The sequence below is a fragment of the Punica granatum genome, chromosome 4 (assembly GCF_007655135.1).
Source record: "Punica granatum isolate Tunisia-2019 chromosome 4, ASM765513v2, whole genome shotgun sequence".
Lineage (NCBI taxonomy): Eukaryota > Viridiplantae > Streptophyta > Magnoliopsida > Myrtales > Lythraceae > Punica > Punica granatum.
In genome coordinates this window covers 10,395,643-10,412,652 of record NC_045130.1, presented here as the reverse complement: position 1 = coordinate 10,412,652, position 17,010 = coordinate 10,395,643, and the positions used below count along the sequence as shown (strand labels likewise).

The 17,010-nt window shown below is 42.6% G+C and overlaps 4 protein-coding genes across 7 annotated transcripts; 3 read left to right on the top strand and 1 right to left on the bottom strand.

Annotated features, from left to right (window-relative positions):
- Positions 1 to 1,999: 1,999 nt before the first annotated feature.
- LOC116203570 (homeobox protein HAT3.1) lies at positions 2,000 to 7,624 on the top strand. 4 transcript variants are annotated; one of them, XM_031535343.1, is made up of 10 exons: positions 2,000 to 2,282; positions 2,370 to 2,621; positions 2,751 to 4,059; positions 4,452 to 4,617; positions 4,745 to 4,868; positions 4,989 to 5,101; positions 5,208 to 5,756; positions 5,872 to 6,114; positions 6,548 to 6,637; positions 6,723 to 7,624. In XM_031535343.1, exons 3-10 carry the CDS (start codon positions 3,089 to 3,091, stop codon positions 7,077 to 7,079), a joined length of 2,613 nt encoding a protein of 870 aa, XP_031391203.1. In that variant the 5' UTR covers positions 2,000 to 2,282; positions 2,370 to 2,621; positions 2,751 to 3,088; the 3' UTR covers positions 7,080 to 7,624. The 4 variants fall into 4 exon arrangements, with proteins under 4 accessions (XP_031391203.1, XP_031391202.1, XP_031391204.1 ...); XM_031535344.1 differs by lacking the exon at positions 2,370 to 2,621 and having other exon boundaries at positions 2,001 to 2,282; positions 2,751 to 3,452; positions 3,717 to 4,059; XM_031535345.1 differs by lacking the exon at positions 2,370 to 2,621 and having other exon boundaries at positions 2,004 to 2,282; positions 2,751 to 2,814; positions 3,717 to 4,059.
- A 742-nt stretch (positions 7,625 to 8,366) lies between these two features.
- LOC116203568 lies at positions 8,367 to 11,839 on the top strand. Its single transcript, XM_031535340.1, has 6 exons — positions 8,367 to 8,738; positions 9,581 to 9,786; positions 9,942 to 10,233; positions 10,414 to 10,521; positions 10,735 to 10,979; positions 11,503 to 11,839. The coding sequence occupies exons 1-6, from the start codon at positions 8,496 to 8,498 to the stop codon at positions 11,618 to 11,620; spliced, it is 1,212 nt and encodes a 403-aa protein (XP_031391200.1). The 5' UTR covers positions 8,367 to 8,495; the 3' UTR covers positions 11,621 to 11,839.
- A 336-nt stretch (positions 11,840 to 12,175) lies between these two features.
- LOC116203567 (putative pentatricopeptide repeat-containing protein At3g08820) lies at positions 12,176 to 14,895 on the top strand. Its single transcript, XM_031535339.1, has one exon. It carries the CDS (start codon positions 12,336 to 12,338, stop codon positions 14,190 to 14,192), a length of 1,857 nt encoding a protein of 618 aa, XP_031391199.1. The 5' UTR covers positions 12,176 to 12,335; the 3' UTR covers positions 14,193 to 14,895.
- LOC116203569 (thioredoxin domain-containing protein 9 homolog) lies at positions 14,776 to 16,432 on the bottom strand. The gene is made up of 4 exons (XM_031535341.1): positions 16,272 to 16,432; positions 15,906 to 16,181; positions 15,320 to 15,478; positions 14,776 to 15,216 (listed from the first exon to the last, which is right to left on the bottom strand). The coding sequence occupies exons 1-4, from the start codon at positions 16,293 to 16,295 to the stop codon at positions 15,040 to 15,042; spliced, it is 636 nt and encodes a 211-aa protein (XP_031391201.1). The 5' UTR covers positions 16,296 to 16,432; the 3' UTR covers positions 14,776 to 15,039.
- Positions 16,433 to 17,010: the final 578 nt, after the last annotated feature.

Here is a 17,010-nt window from a genome sequence, read left to right as displayed (position 1 = left end):
GTCTACCATTGGCAGGGGAAATTGATCTATGCGGCACTGAAGATCCACCATTGTGCATGTAATTAGATACTTCAGTGCATGTTTTCAAGCCAGAAAGCATGTTTCTTACTATTAGGCAACTGCATAAAAAGATTCCCATTAATATCAAAGCAGCAAATAGGTATTTTACCGTATTTCAGAGTTCCACCTGAATGCCAAAAGGGTAAATGAATTCACGCTTGAAGTTTTAACATCACTTTTATAGAACACCACATACCATATGGTTGTCACCCCATGAATCTTCCACACCACCAATCTGCTTCATCAGAGACATTCTTCTAACATTGCAGCAATTTAACAAAGTTTGTTCTTTCAACAATAGTCATGCTACATGACTTACTGATGCAGCTACGCCACTATTCTATAGTAAACATAAAGATCCCATCCCAGCCCCACCCAAACACACACACTAAAAGGCCTCCAATTAGACTGTCAATTGCATCGCTCTTAAATGGGAGAGGCCACTAATGCAAGTCTTGCTCAATAATATCAATGTGTTCAGCTTTTCCCACTTTGTTTATTTGATCCTCGGTCTTTCTTTATTGTTCAATAATCACGATTAGAAATTCCTTGAAAGATCCAGCGTCTAAAGCTTATGCTCAGGATTTTGCTCCTCATGATGGTTGGGCTATTAGGAAAGCTGTAGCTACGGGAATGTATGCCCTCCCTACAAGAGCGCAGCTATCGAGGAAACTCAATGAAGATGGTGAGTCTGTAACGTCGATGAATGTCTGATTTTCTGTTTATGAACAAGTTGGTTGACATTGGTGGGTGGCTTCCTTACTCTGTTTGCTTATTCCTCTATATATTAGCCTGTAACGTGCTAAACTTTAGACTGCTTTAGCCTTAACGTGCTACAATTTTTCACGCAAAAGATGGAAGCTACAGCTACAGCAAGAACTCCTACTTCCAGGCAACAATTGTTCTTCCGATTTATTCACTCATTTTACCTTAATTTTTCTTTGCTTTAACTTTGTGTTCCTCTGCTGATACTAATTTGTCATTCTTTAAACAGAGAGCAGCCACGCCCTGCCAACGAAAAGATGACGGAGAACAGTAGGGGACCACAGTTGGTTTTAAAAAAGAAAAAAAAAACAAACTTTATCATCATCTGGGCATAACAACGCTAAAGAGGAATAGAAGGGGACCACATTCATTACAAATAACAACACATCAGAGCAAGAAGAGAAGTAGGGGACCACAAAATCGACAATGCGAGCAATAAACACCATTGCCTACCTTCAGATTTACGAAGCTAGTAGCACACTGCATACACAGAACCGATTTTCTTCGAAATCCAAAAACCAAAATGCTTAACAACGCAAGACCGATCTTCTTCGAAATGCACGGAGACGATTCCTTTTCGTTTCCCGCCCTTTGCCACAGTTTTCTGAAACAGATGAGAGAGAGGAAGAGCAAGGGAGGAGACAGTAGAGAATAATAAAAAATTTAAAGACACAGTTCAATGAATTGACGAATTAGTCCTCTAGAAATTGACTATACATCACATTTACCTTCAAAAATTTTTTGCATCACTTTAACCCTCCAATATTTGGACGGAATTGGACGGAAGTGGACGGAAGGTTGAATGTAATGTAAAATTATAAAGTGAAGGTATAAATTGATGTAAAAAATTTCTCGAGGTAAATTTGATGTACATCTAATCTGTGAAGGACCCATTTGTGAATTTACTCATCTATCTCAGTAGAAATCTAAATTACTAATAATCTTAAATGATAATGCACCAAAGGTCATCTTAATCTCTTCGATGTCACTTGCTTAATTAAACCATCTAACAGGCACGAGTACAGTCGGGCTTTCATGCTACTGGGACGAGCTCATGGGCTTTTAGCGGGCCGGCTCAGGCCCGGAAAGCACCCCAGCCCACACGCACCCTTCCAGAAGCCGACGGATGATGGAAGGCGACAGAGGAGAGAAACTGCACCGTGACGCAAAAGAGAGAGAAAGGCGCCGTCCGGTGGCCCTTAATTGCAGGGATTTCTTTCCCCCTACCCTTCCCTTGCTTTCCCCTCTCTTCCGTCATCTCTTCTCTCTTCCCCCCCCAACATCTGACGACAACAACTCTCTTCCGGACAAACACCCGATCTCTCTCTCTCTCTCTCACTCACTCTATCTATCTTTCGGTGTTCCTCCGTTTCTCTCTGTCTGTGTACAATACATGGCGGCGTATCTCTGATTTTGCTTCAGATTATTCCCGGAGATTCGCCTGAACCGAGCAGGAGGTTAGTGTTCTTCTCTTTTTCTCCGTCGCCGTCCATTTCCTCCTCTGAGTCATCTTCCTTTCCCTCTTCGGTATCTGGGTCTAGCAGAACAATGAGGGTCGTCCACATTTCAGCGGAATTCCCTAGAGCCAGCGTCCTCCGAGAATGAGCTAATGTGATGGGAAAAAGTTCTTTCTTTAGTTTGTTGTTTCCGTTGTTTCGTTTCGGAACTCCTGAAGGTGGAGAGTTTCAGCTCATCCTGTAGGAGTTGTTTTTGTGCCAGAGCAATTTTGGAGGGAATATATCATTCTTAATGGCTGGGTGGTCGAAGTTTACTTGCCATCACCATTTCCTACCGCTGTAATCTTCAACTCGGCGTGCTTATTTAGATTAGCTTGAGCATTGTAATGTGCCATGTTTAGTTGCTTTTCATACCTAGCTTATGCTTTCCTGCTTCCTCATCAGTATACGTTCCCTCTGGTGCTGCAGGCAGGTTTGAAGAGTGCATGCAGAACGTTTTGCTGTATAAAAAAAACTCAACAATTTTGTGGAGGTTCTTGTGCAATTCTTTTACTCAGCTACGTATAATTCATTGTATTATTGATGTACCGCTAGATCCCGGCGTGCACATTGCGGGTGTGTCTTGTCACCATTGCTCAAAGTTGGTGTGTTTGAGTGAAGCCCTCTAGTTGGGTGAATAATGTTCAAAGGATAGTTGCATCCTTTGGTTATATCTTGAGTTGGGAACATAGATCTTTGCTGGAGTTGCATCCTCTGGTTATATCTTGAGTAGGAAACATAGATCTTTGCTGGAGCAAGTTTACAGTATGACAGGAAATGAGGAGGGTAAAAAGCAGAAGCCTGAGATAGTCTCAGAAACTTTAGAAGCTGGACATAATCAGCAGGCTGCTTCTGCAATACCTTTAGGAAATGCAGCTCATTTCAGTCCGAATGTTCAAACTAATGCTGCAAGGAAAGCTATGATAAAAGACGCACATGAATTAAATTCTGCAGACATGGTTACACTGCAGGAAGAAAGAGATCAGTTAGCTTCAGAAGGACCAGGCACTGTGCAAGTTGGGTCTGTCGTTAATGAAAGATTACATGGTCCTTCTGAAAATGTGGCAACGAATTCACCTTTGGAAGGTATAATACCTATTCCTGAAGGGATGGGTGGAAGTAATCCAACAGGTAATCGTTCTTGCCACATATATGCTCAGTTGAACGAGAACATTGGGTGTTGCTCCGATAGTCTGTCCCATGAACCCTCCAAAACATTTCAAAATCTTACTGATCCTCTGATATCTCAAGAGCTAAATTTAGCGGTTAAAGCAGAGCCTATTTGTGAAGTTGTGGAAATATGTCCTGAAGATGGAACAAATTGTCTAGTTACTGAACAATTTGAATTACCGGTTGAAGTCATATCTAATCTTGATCATCTTGAAACACCGGCAGGAAACCCGGCCAAGAATATTGTCAGGTCAGGTCGTAGGGACAAAAGGAATTCTACCAGAATGAAGAAAAAGTATATATTAAGATCCTCTCTTGGCAATAATAGCAAAGCTCTCCGGTCAAGGGCGGGTAAGAAATCGAAAAGTTTGGAATCAGACTACCAAAGTGGTGATACTACTGCCCCTGAAGAGTCAAAGCGTATCCGAAGAAAGAAACAAAGAACAAGAAAAGTGACAGCAGATGAATATACGAGGATTAAAAAGAATTTGAGTTATATGCTGAACCGGATTCGTTACGAGCGAAGCCTGATTGATGCCTACTCTAGTGAAGGCTGGAAAGGGCTGAGGTATGTCAATGTCATTAAATTTCAGTTGAAAAAGTTAAGACCTTGGATCTTCTTGGACATTATTCTTCTTGAATTGAATGAGCTCTCCATTTTTACTTTGTCAGTACTTCCTTCGAGATTGATTGTAGAACATACAAAAGAGTAGTTGATGGTGATGCTGAGATGGGATAGATATAATTCCTTTTTTTTTTTCCTTTTTTTGTGGGTTACTCTGTTGGAAAGTACGAGTCAAATTGAATCCTGCTTAGCTTAAAGAAAGGTCTCTGTTTATCTAACGAGATTTTACTTTTTAAGGCCACAGGCCCTGAAGTATCACTCTGTATGTCAATTTTTCTATAGACAATCTTATCTGTTGTTGCTCCTAAATCCTAATAACCAATGTTATTTGGCAGCTTAGAAAAGTTGAAGCCTGAGAAAGAGCTTCAGCGGGCCACATCTGAAATCATTCGACGGAAATTAAAAATAAGGGATCTGTTTCAGCGCCTAGACGCCATGTGTGCAGAAGGACGGCTTCCAGAAGCTTTATTTGATGAAGAAGGAATGATTTCTAGTGAGGATGTAGGGGAATTATCTAGTTAGATCCTAAGTTCCCTGTTTGTGAAATATGTTAATCTGCACTATATTTTATGCAAAGCCAGTTTTGCTTTAACAAAAGTGCTATAACCTGGTAAGCCCTGTTTGGCAGATATTCTGTGCAAAGTGTGGGTCCAAAGACTTAACTCTTGATAATGATATCATACTATGCGACGGTGCTTGTCAGCGAGGGTTCCATCAGTTCTGTCTGGATCCACCATTGCTTAAAGAAGACAGTAATTTTCTGCTTGCACTTTCGTGGACATAATTAATCACTGGATATCTACTTCTGTGCTCAATTTATCTTTCTTCTTCTTTTTTTTCCCTTCTTTATCAATTTTTTGGTTGGTTTGCAGTCCCTCCTGGTGATCAAGGTTGGCTCTGCCCTGGATGTGATTGCAAGGTTGATTGCCTGGACTTGCTCAATGAATCACAAGAAACAAATCTTTCTATTACAGACAGCTGGGAGGTCAATGATAATAACCCTATTGATTTTAGAGTTTGTCAAGTATTGATTGCTATCCTATCTTTTCGTTTTGACAATAAGAGTCATGGTTTGTTTCTGTCCTCTGCAGAAGGTCTTTCCTGAGGCTGTCAAAGCAGGAAATCAGGATCCCACCTCTGGACTTTCTTCTGATGATTCCGAAGATGAGGATTTTGACCCTGACAGACTGCAGACAAATAGAAAGGTTCAGGGAGATGAATCAAGCTCTGACGAGTCAGAGTATGCTACTGCATCTGATAATTCTGAGCCTCAGGCTAAAGATAACCAGTATCTTGGTCTCCCTTCCGATGATTCAGAAGATGATGACTATGATCCTGATGCTCCTAACCCTGATAAGGTTAAAGAGGAAAATTCCAGTTCTGATTTTACTTCTGATTCTGAGGATCTAAAAGCTGCTTTGTTGGATGATGACCCTAATGGATCTAATGGAGTGCCCGAGTCTTCATCACTCAAAGGACGAAGAGGCCCGAAGAGAAAGAACTCTGAAGGTGGAGGAAAGAAGCAGGCCATAAACGAGTTGCATTCTTTGTTGGAGTCGGAACCTGGCGAAAGCGGAGCTGCTACTTCTGTTTCAGCAAAAAGGCATGTCGAGAGGTTAGACTACAAGAAGCTTCATGATGTGAGTCTTCTTTCACATTATTGTATTTTGCATTGATTCTTCATTCTACGGTTTTTCCTGGATTTCTATTATTTGCATCCATTGTCACTGAAGATTGTTTCCTAATTTATCACAGGAGACATATGGAGGTACTTCTTCTGATACGAGTGACGATGAGGACTGGACTGATACTTCGTCGCCAAAGAAGCGAAAACGAAATGGTGAGGATGAAAAGCAGCAAAAGGAAGAGATTAGTGTGAGCATAAATAAAACTCGTAGTAGGCGGAAGTCGGAAGATACAAGTACTCCTTCAGCAACTAAACCTAGTGCAAAAAATCAATCATCAAGTTCTAGAAGACTCGGGGAAGCTGTAAAGAAGGTACAACATATGAACGACGAGGAATTAAATTGTCGCTTTCCATGTTGAATCCTTGTGGTGCAACTGCTTAGATCTTATCATTCAAAAAAGAAAAAAAGAACGAAGAGCACATTTTCAGTGCACAACTGAAAGTAAATAGTCAATGACGAATTTATCATAAAATTTGTTTCATAAGATATCAGGGCATTGGAATGATAATGTAGTTCGGGTTCTTTCATATCATGTCATGTCAACTATTTCTTCATCAATATTGATTTAGTGCTTGGATTGGAGTTTTTGCCCTTATATCCCTCTCTCTCTCTCTCTCTCTTTTTTCTCCTTCCCCTGTCAATTGAAAGTTAAGAGTTTTTTTTTTTTGTTCCCCGGCGGGGGGGGGGGGGGGGGGGGGGGGGAGGATTTGCATCCTGAATTGATTGTGGTAATATCTATGCAGAGACTATACGAAGCCTTCAACTTGAATCATTACCCCGATCGAGCTACCAAAGAGAGTCTTGCAGCGGAGCTAGGAATCACTTGTCTCCAGGTCATCCTCATTGTAATTATTACTTCTGATGGATTTTGTTGATTTCCATGGCCAACTTATCCTTCCTTTCTCATTTGGCTTCCAGGTGGATAAATGGTTTGGGAATGCTCGCTGGTGTTTCAACCATCCTTCTGGAAGGAAAGCTAAAGTACCAGCTAAGGACGACAATAAGGATACCACCCACTTGCCTCAAGCTGTGATGAAGTCGAATGAGGAAATACTTTCGAATGGAACCCAAAAAGAGGGAAATCCTGGGGTGACCGCTTCTATTCCCGGCAGCAGCGAAAAAGAGGATGAGAGGGAAAAGAAATTATCAGAACCAAGGGAAGAATTCAATAATAGAGAAGGATCAACTGTCGGGAACAAAAAATATAAGGCCAGTAAAGCTCCCATGGCCGTTGGGCAAGCCAGCGGAATTCAGACTAGGAGATCTGCCTCTTGACGAACCAAGTTCAAATTTTGACCTAATGAGAGAGTGGGATTGGGGTAGATCTTCCTTAAATCAGCATCTGCTTCTCCTTGGGGTATCATCAATGCAGAGCCTTGATATGCTTGGCCGGGATGCGGATGCTTATCTCACGAGATGGTCCAAGGGAGGTGGCAAGTTATCTCCCAGCCCATCACGGTTATATCGGTTTGGCTTTGGTTCCGAAGCTATACAGCGTTTGGTCCTGCCTGGCCCCACTTTCCTTTCCAGCCTTTCTCCTTTCTTCTTCCCTCCCTGAAGGAAGGGAATATGGAAATTAATTTAGTTAGGAGGAGCCAGACACTGAGCTGTTGGGCGTGTGTTCCTGTTTGTTTGTAGAGTAGAGAAGAAAGTGCACCGACGCGGTCTTCTTGTGTATCCTGTTTGTAGTATTTAGGGCCCCCGGAATATTGATGTCTTGTTAGTTCAGTTCTAGGTTGGTCGATTTCGGATTCTCGTAACTATATACCTATTCTTATATTATATCTAAATTCTGGAATGCCGAGGTACCATTGGAAATATTTCATGGGCAGGATCAAGTCAATGTCCTAGTTTGTTGCTAGCTTAATAATCTCTCGTCATCTTACTAAAAAAAAATTTCCAGAACGTTTGTGATAGTTGTCAAAAATCAATTTACAGGTATATATTACACATTAGCCCAATGATTAAAAAAAAAATCAATTTATGGGGTTTGCACATTGTCCCAATATTTAAGAGACGCAATTAACCTCTGGAAGTAATAACTTCTCTTCATTTTTGTTGTCGTCATGACGCAGCTGGCGGCAGGGTTGAGCTAACAAGGAAAAATATCTTTCTTAGTGTTGCTCATTTACCATGAATGAGTAATTACTAATGAAAACATATATATAAGCGGGAGTCTGTAAGATCATTGTGGGTCGTTTTTATCACTTATTTTTATTGGATGTTACTTAACGAAGTGGATGTGTAATACTCGCGGAACATTTGCTCGGTTAACGGCCGCAAATCTCCGGTCCCGCCAAAAAGATTAAATAAAAATAAAGGAATAAAATTGAAACGGCGCGAACGGCGGTTCCACCACGACGCGGTTCATCCAATCGGATGACAGCCAGACGGCCGAACCCAAATCCAATCAATGGAGGAAGTGGTGTTACGTCATGCTCCCGTTTCAATAACGTGAGAGGCCACGGGAAATTGGGACCCACATGTAAAATCGAAGGATTTACGTACGCCGGGTGCAAGTAAAATATCGGCTTGTTTTGACTTCGCGAGCTCGTCTCTTTCCTATGACCTTGTCGTCTTGCCAACTCGGCCGATTGTGGCTGCAAATTAACGGCGGGGGAGAAGAATCCTCCCAATTGTCCGTCGAGGTTGAGAGAGAGAGGGAGAGGTGGAGGTAGAGAGGGCTGTGAAATGGCAACCCTAGCCTCCTTCCTCTCCTCTCCTCTTCTCCTTCCGACGCGCCATCTCTATCGGAAGAATCACCGTCACCCCCACCTACTTTTTCACAGCTCTCACTTCTTCTCGGTCTCTTCGCCTCGAATCTGCCCGGCGCCGAGGACGATCCGGAGCCCGATAGTCCGCTCCTCGTCTGCCGGCGCCCCCTTTGACGAGCTGAATTGGAGCGAAGACTCCCTCCCCGACATCTCTTCCAAGGTTAGTGCTCTGGCTTTGCTGTTTGATACGTTGTGCGGATCGAGAGATGCCAAAGTTTTCAATGATCAGCTTGTTGAGATGCGAATGAGTTCAGCATTTGCCCGAGCTACTCGCCCTTAATTGAACCTATATGTGATTGCTTGCTTCAAAGGTGAGAACTGAGGTTGGAAGTCCCCAAGAATGAAACGATATGGGCTGTGACAGCGAGAAAAGCTGTAACTTTAATTAGTCATTCAAACCAGTGCTGTCCCCTGCGGAGACGTTGGTCAGTTGATGATGAATTTTACTCCTTTTCCGTATGTCATGAAGACGTTGAGTTTCGTTAGCGCACGAGAAGATGGTAAGATAGTGCCCGAGAAGATGCGAGACTTACCATCACTCGTGATACCACTTCTACAGGATCGTTCTTTGCAAACTTCACTTTAGTGGTAGTATTCAGTTGCTCAATGTATCTGTTCTTTGGCCATGGTCATGCCTTCGGTACTTCCTTAGCGTTTGAATCATAGACAAGTAGCGAAGTTTAGCTGCTTTACATTATCCATCTAGTTGTGCAAATACTGAAGTATAATTTAAGATCCTACTGAATGATGCGTTTGTTTGAAAAACTACCGCATAATTATCACATTCTTATTTTCTCCTTATGAATTTTTTATTACCTAAATTGTCGTGTTGACTATGTCAAGAAAGAAACCTATTTATTAGAACGCCATGGATGATGTGTCTTTATACTTATAAAGAGGTACCTCTCCAGCTTCTTGGGGAACATGGCGGTGTAAGGAGTTTCGCCGGGCATTCATCTTTAAATCCTAACAGGATTTTTTATTTTTATTTTTTGGTTCCAGAAATCAGTCCTTTCAGCTTTGGTACAAGAGATAGAACCACTGGATGTGAGCCTTATTCAGAAAGATGTTCCACTGACAACAATAGATGCTATGAAACGAACTATTTCAGGCATGTTGGGCTTACTACCATCTGACCAGTTTCAAGTATATATTGAGGCTTTATGGGAGCCACTTTCAAAGTTGTTGATTTCTTCAATGATGACCGGGTATGCTCTTTAGTTACATGGCATGCATCAAGTACTAATTCTTAGGTCAAATCATGACAGATAGTAGATAAATCTTCTAAAATTTTCCATTGTAGTTCTCCATGCATATCTTTACTTCACTCCATGTGATTGTCTTAGAGTCATTTGCAATGCAGATATACTTTGAGAAATGCTGAATACAGGCTTTGCCTAGAGAAGAATCTCGATATGCATGAAGAAAACCCCGAGCACCCAATAGCGGAGGGTTCCGAACTTGATGTGCCAGAAATTTTACTTGATAGTGCAAAAAAGATCGACTTTACAGGGAAAAATGAGTTGCCATCCAAATTTGAAAAAATTCCAGAAGACACAGGTGGGGAGATAGATATTAAAGGGCTTGGTGATATTCCCCATGAAGCTCAACAGTATATTCTTCATTTGCAGTCTCGATTATCATCTGCCAAAAAGGTACTCGCGATCATCTTGATTTACTTAGTAACAGGAAACGGCAAACTTATGTGATGATTGAGCTTATTACAAGTATTGGTTAGGTTTAGTTCGAAGTAACTAAAGTTACCTACTCATTTAAGTCTTGTGACATGTACCTTTAGAAGGATAACTTATTTTGTTCTTTTCATATTCCTGAAGGAACTTCATGAAGTCAAGAGGAAGAATGCTGCTCTCCAAATGCAACAATTTGTTGGGGAGGAAAAGAATGATTTGCTGGATTACTTGAGATCGCTCCAACCGGAGAAGGTTTACCTGATTCTTTATAGTAAATTCATAGTGAATGGTGTGCCCTGATTTCTGTTATGTTCTGGCTTTTAGTTGGGCCATTTACTAGCGGTGAACTTCATATTTTACAACTGCAGTGCAGTTAGATTCTGCCGTCCTGTTTCAAAGTTTAAAGATTGAAGATTGAAGTTATATAGATAGCTTTGAATTTAATTAGAATGTTTGTCTGAACAGGTAGCTGAGCTTTCAGAACCTACATCTCCTGAACTAAAAGAAACAATTCGCTCTGTTGTTCATGGTCTCCTTGCAACCTTGTCTCCGAGGATGCACTCTCAGCCTCCCCCTTCATCGGAGAACACCTCAGTTGGAAAAGCAAGCGCTGTCAATGAAGATTGTGCTGAACTTGTGGAGAACACTTCGCTGCACTTCCAGCCACTTATCTCGTTAACCAGAGACTACCTGGCACGCCTACTCTTCTGGTCTGATCTCCTATTCCTCTCTCTACTGCTTGTGCTCGAGTTGTGCTTAGTCATCTAAATTGGTTGCCTGAGTTCTTTTTGCTCTCTTTTGGAAATTGAGATCCACCATCAAGATAGACTCAATTTATACCCTCTCTCTCTCTCTCTCTCTCTCTCTCTCTCTCTCTCTCTCATTCATTTGCTAGTTTATGTTGATCCTACTTTTTCTTGGGGGTAAACCACTAGGCTGGTTGACAACTGGCCGATTCATGCATCAACTTTCAGAAATTGCACCTCAACCTTTTTAATTCTTGAATCTCTTCTTGCCTGGTTATATCCAAATTTAATCCCCCTTGCTACTTTTAATGCCAGTCCCCCACAAAGAATCTGGTCTATGAAAGCACGAAAATTTGACAGTACGGATAGTTGGCAAGCTCAGGACGTGCTGCATGTTGCTTCTTAGGGCACAATACAGCAACACAGTACCATAATATAGTTACTATCAGGGTAGTAACACTGAACAACCTTTTTCACATGGATTCAGGTGCATGTTGCTGGGGCACTATCTCAGAGGCCTCGAGTATCGATTGGAGCTCGTGGAACTTCTCTCATTGACAGCTGAAGCTGAAACTGATGTCCCTGGCAGTGAACGAGTCACTTGAAGGTTCTCGTCGGAGGGGAGTTTTCTCGAATATTGTTTATTGATTCCGCTCTGTACAGAAGACTCTAATGCGGTACTAAATACGAAATATAGGCCATGAAAATGTACATCGGTGGAGTGATGGTCAGGTCCTATTCCGTGTGCCAAGAGGATGATTCTGCTTAGAAATGTTAATAAAATTCTCAGCCTTGTCAGTTATGGTGGCAATAATTTTTGGAAATTGGAAGCAACAATCTTCTCATTGCTTCATTCACTTTCATTCCGGAAGATGGAAACCAGAATTCATCCCTTGATTGATGAACACAAAGTTTCTCCAGTGGTTTGCCTTAGCTTACATCCTCGTCCAGCCCATCTGCTGCACCATTGAATCCCCCGTCGTATAATTAATCTGTTCCATTGCAGATGGTCATTTGATCACTTGTACATTTCGACCCATCTAACAGTGACAAAGATCTACACCAGGCCATGTTCCGGTGACTGTTCCCATGTTCTTTAGCCTCCCCGATTAATCCGGTCGCGAATGAGGGCTCAACGGTTTCATGCTGAAAACCATAAAATTTTCCGAGAATGATACAGAAGTCTGTAAAAATAAGAGCAAGGGGTAAAGAAAATCCTAGTACAGTTGATGCTAACTATCAACTGTATCAACTATGGAGGCAGGCGACTAGTATAAATATTCAGAGACAGGAAAAGCTTTGCTGTAATTTTTGTCGAGCATGATTTCAGCTACGCTTCGTTCTTCGTCTCTTCTCAAGTTCAAGAACCGATCTTCACGTCACCTCCTCCGTCATTCTCTCCCCTTCAGCTCGCTCTCCACTCTCCTGCAAGGTCCCGTCTCCCGCCCCCACCTCCTCCAGGTCCATGCCCGAGTCTTCCGATCGAGCGCCCACCACGACAATCTCATAGCCACCCGCCTCATCGGCCACTACCCGCCCCGCCTGGCTCTCCGGGTCTTCCAACAGCTCGACAACCCCAACATCTTCCCCTTCAACGCCATCATCAGGGTCTCCGCCGAGAAGGGGCAGTCCTCCGATGCGATATCCTTCTTCAGGGCATTGAAAAGGCGGGAGATTTGGCCCAATGACTTGACCTTCTCTTTTGTCCTCAAGGCTTGCTTTAAGCTCTGCAGTGCTCTTTGTGTGCAGCAGATTCAGACTCATATTTTGAAAGCTGGCTTTTATGGGGACCCAGCCGTGTGTAACGGCCTCCTGTCTTTCTACGCTAAGGCTCTCCGAGACTTGGTGTCCGCTCGTAAACTGTTCGATGAAGTTCCTGACAGGGGCTTGGTTTTTCACTGGACTTCTCTGATTGCCGGATGCGCTCGGTCAGGCTGCGACGAAGACGCCTTGCAGCTTTTTGTCGAACTTATGGTGGAGAACTTGAGACCCGACGATGATACAATGATTAATGTCCTGTCCGCATGCTCAGCTATTGAGATCGCCAAGATAGGGAAATGGGTTGATGTCCTCTTGGAATTGACTAAACGCCCTGATATAGGTCATGCCCAACGGGATCCAATAAACACGGTTCTAATTTTCTTGTTCAGCAAGTGGGGAAGGATCGAGGAGAGCAGGCAGAGGTTCGATGAGATAAGCGATGAAGGGAAAAGGAATGTGGTTCCTTGGAATGTCATGATCACTGCATTTGTTCAAAATGGTTCTCCTATGGAGGCTCTGAACCTTTTCCGTGGGATGATAGGCGAACCCAATCGGAGCCCTAATCACGTCACAATGGTCAGTGTCCTCTCAGCCTGTGCTCAGGTCGGTGACTTGGACCTTGGCATAATGGTCCACGACTGTATGAAGAAAGGCACTCTTGAAACGAACATCATTCTTGCAACTGCACTCATAGACATGTACTCGAAATGTGGGAGCTTAGAGAGGGCCCAAGAAGTCTTCAACCGGATTGCCCAAAAAGATGCTGTCTCGTTCAATGCCATGATCATGGGTTTGGCGACAAATGGAAGCGGCGAGGAGGCATTGCGTCTATTCCACAGTATGAAACAAGTCGGTATAAAACCTAATGCTGGCACATTTCTTGCGGCTCTATGTGCTTGCACCCATGGAGGGCTTGTTGACATGGGACGTCAGATTTTTTGTTACATGACAAAACCAAGCATAAGCCCAATCAAGCCTAACTTGGAACACTATTCATGTTACATCGATCTGCTCTCACGGATGGGCCACATTGAGGAAGCCCTCGAAATTGTCTCCTCAATGCCCTTTGAACCGAATGAGATCGTATGGGGAGCTTTACTCTCAGGGTGCCTTCTCCATGGGAGAGCAGAGGAAGCTCAGTATGTGTCAAGGAGGCTTGTTGAGGTGGACCCTGCAAATTCTGCTGGGTATGTGATGCTAGCTAATATTTTGGCTGCTGATCAGGAATGGCGCAGCGTATCGGTTCTCAGGGGATTTATGCGGGAAAAGGGTGTTAGGAAGCAACCCGGGAATAGCTGGATTAGTATCGATGGAGTTGTGCATGAGTTTCTTGTTGGGTGGAAGGGGCACCCGCAGATTGAGATGATCTATCAAGCATTACGTGGATTAGAGAAGGCAATGAACTTTCCGAGTTGATCAACACGGACTGATTGCTTCACAGGGTGGATTTTGTACACATAAGGCAGTTCCGGATCAATCTTGAAGGACCACTAGCCATTGGGTAGGCAAAACAAAGAATCCGACTTCAGGATGAGCTCGAGGGATGCTCCAGTAATTTCCGCGTTTACCCCAGTGATTATTTGCTTATTTGGCGTACCTCTCAATTGTCATTCCGGATGGCTTGTGTCCTCCCTGCTCGAAAGCGCAAAGAAAAGGAAGGATGGAGGTATATTTCATAATTATGACAAGTGACAGCTCAACCTCATTGCTCCAAGTATATGGCAGCCAGTGAACTGCTGAGATTGAGAGTCGGGGCTCATCATTTTCCAAGTATATGGCAGCCAGTGTACTGCTGAGATTGAGTCGGAGCTCATCATTTTCCGGACAAGCTCGGTGCATATTTGCAGTGACAAATCATTTCACTCGCAATTCATTTGTCAAAAATTGGAAGAACATGGGATCACAGGAAAGATATCACATCATCAATTCTTTCTTTGTTACATACAATGGCCAGACAAATCTTTGCACTTGTTGCTTTGATATTTCTGTCATTCCATTCTATTATGAATCAAGAAGTACGATTCTTAACCGGTAGATAGGTGGAGGTCCCTGTAGATTGTGAGATTTTCTTTTGTAACACTATCGACTGGAAAACTCGAAGAGAATGGCATAATAATCTGATTTCACCCAAAAAAGAGAGATACTTCACTACAACTCTATCGACTTGACGCTTCTACAAGGGGAATAATATGCTTATCACTTGATATCTGGCCAATGGTAAATTACTAAATTGCAGTCTCTCTCGAAATGCAGGTGGGGCCAGTTAGTCTGAGTCAGAAGAGTCTGCATTTGAGCTCTGTCGAACACTCCTGGTCTGCGCTCTAGACTTTGAGGCAAATGATGATTCACCCTCAAAGAAGATAACTTGAGCTTTAGCCAACCTCTCCTCCAAATCCTCCGTGCTAAATTCATCCGTCCTGCCAAGCTCATCGAATCCCACCTAAGACAAAATGAGAAAAACTTAAGAGCATGATTGAATATATAAGCATCACATATATGCAAAATTCCGGGCGTCTCCGTCAAAGTGAATGATTTCATCATACCACGTAATCGTCCACTTTAGCATTCTTGATGAGGGCTAGGGTTGGGAGAACGACAATCTTCAGTTTCTCCGCCAAGAAAGGGCTTTTCTCAGCGTGAATTTTCACGAAGCGTGTCTCAATGTGCTGCTTCGCCAGTATGCTCAAGTGCTTATCCATCACCTGCATATGATATCTGAAAATGAGAACTCTTCCTCCTCACATTAGGGATTTGATTCAGATAAATTAGAGTTGCTTTCTACACTAGCTGGAAGAAACACGCAATTATCCCTGTTAGCTTGCTCCCAAAACCACAAAAATGCGCAATTGCACGACATTCACTACGATACCTGTAAAATTCCAGATCTTTTGATAACAAGCAACTTAAACATGATCCGAGTTGTTATTTCAATTATGTATGCTTCAGTTCTAGTTGTTCCACTGTTTTACATCGTTTTCCATAGCTGCTAAGCTCGAGAAATTGAAGCATTTCAACGAGCTATGCGATTCACATTTGAAAACAACACATTCCCCTAAAGTCAACTGAAGAAATTCTATAACGTAGCATAGCTACAACTTGCAAGCGGAGCAGAAATGCGAAACTGATTACCTTGCAGGGCCAGTTATCGCGGTAAAAGTGACACACGACGCGATCGCTCGCCTTGACTACAGAGAAGAACTCCTTCTCGGTGGGGATTTCCGAGTACTCCCCATGGCCGAGGGAGATCCAGCGGCTCCGCTTCTCGGCCATCTTCTTCATCTGCTGCAGCCGCCTCTCCCTCAGCGCCTCCAGATCGTCGAGGTCGAGCCGATCTAGGGCGGAAATCTCATCGTCCAGCTTGTCCTCCATGGCCTTGGCCACCGTGAGAACCTGCTGCTCCACAATCTGGTATTGGAACGGCCAAATCAGCGAACATTTTACAGACATTATACCAAATAAAAGTGTTGGAGGAAAGATGGAATCCAACAATGGTACCTCTTGGATTTTCGGATGCTCCATCGGAGATCTGAGCTGCAGAGCGACTTCCCACCTCACACTCTCCCTCGCGGTGTTGCAGAGGATCGAAGGCGATGCAATGGAAAGAGGAAGAGAGGGAAAGGCCAGAAAGGAGAAGCAGAGCAGAGAATTTTTATGTCGAAAACAAATAATAATAAATTCAGAAAGATGAACGTCGTCGTTTCAAAACCTGGATTTTTCCCCGCTGAGTGAATTTAGGGGCCGTTTGGATTCAGAATTAAAATTACTTTGATTTTGATTTTGATTTTGATTGTGGAAAATAATAAATGAGATGTGATTATAAATTTGACTTGGGAAACGTGTGTTTTTGTTGTGTAATGTGTTGAATTAAAGTTAAAGTTAAAATTTTTGAATTGAGAAATGTGTATTTTTATTGTGTAGTGTGTTGAGTTAAAGTTAAACTTAAAAATGTATATCTTTGAATCCAAACGGGTTATATTCCTTACAATAATTTTCTTTTTACAATAATTTTATTTTTTCGGAGGTTGAGAGTAATCCCATTCGGATTTTAAACCTTCAAAATATTGTAGTTTTTCACATGCTAATCTTTTTGTAAATCCATTTTTCACAATTCCTCCATGAATTTATTTGTAAATTTATTTTCACCTTAAGTATTGAAAAAATAAAACGATTATAGACCAAAGTTATTTTGTTCAAATTCCATTGATTTTCCGAAGACGAACACCGTCAAAACCAG

What these genes read in the sequence shown, in the direction of transcription:
- LOC116203570 (XM_031535342.1), top strand. Translation starts at nt 3,089, where the DNA reads ATGACAGGAAATGAGGAGGGTAAAAAGCAGAAGCCTGAGATAGTCTCA. An exon ending in GAAGGCTGGAAAGGGCTGAG is followed by an intron (nt 4,060 to 4,451) that starts GTATGTCAATGT and finishes GTTATTTGGCAG; the next exon opens with CTTAGAAAAGTTGAAGCCTG. An exon ending in ACCATTGCTTAAAGAAGACA is followed by an intron (nt 4,869 to 4,988) that starts GTAATTTTCTGC and finishes GTTGGTTTGCAG; the next exon opens with TCCCTCCTGGTGATCAAGGT.
- LOC116203568 (XM_031535340.1), top strand. Translation starts at nt 8,496, where the DNA reads ATGGCAACCCTAGCCTCCTTCCTCTCCTCTCCTCTTCTCCTTCCGACG. An exon ending in GATTATCATCTGCCAAAAAG is followed by an intron (nt 10,234 to 10,413) that starts GTACTCGCGATC and finishes ATATTCCTGAAG; the next exon opens with GAACTTCATGAAGTCAAGAG. An exon ending in GATCGCTCCAACCGGAGAAG is followed by an intron (nt 10,522 to 10,734) that starts GTTTACCTGATT and finishes TTGTCTGAACAG; the next exon opens with GTAGCTGAGCTTTCAGAACC.
- LOC116203567 (XM_031535339.1), top strand. Translation starts at nt 12,336, where the DNA reads ATGATTTCAGCTACGCTTCGTTCTTCGTCTCTTCTCAAGTTCAAGAAC.
- LOC116203569 (XM_031535341.1), bottom strand. Translation starts at nt 16,295, where the DNA reads ATGGAGCATCCGAAAATCCAAGAG. An exon ending in AGCATCCGAAAATCCAAGAG is followed by an intron (nt 16,182 to 16,271) that starts GTACCATTGTTG and finishes TTCCAATACCAG; the next exon opens with ATTGTGGAGCAGCAGGTTCT. An exon ending in CTAAAGTGGACGATTACGTG is followed by an intron (nt 15,217 to 15,319) that starts GTATGATGAAAT and finishes ATTTTGTCTTAG; the next exon opens with GTGGGATTCGATGAGCTTGG.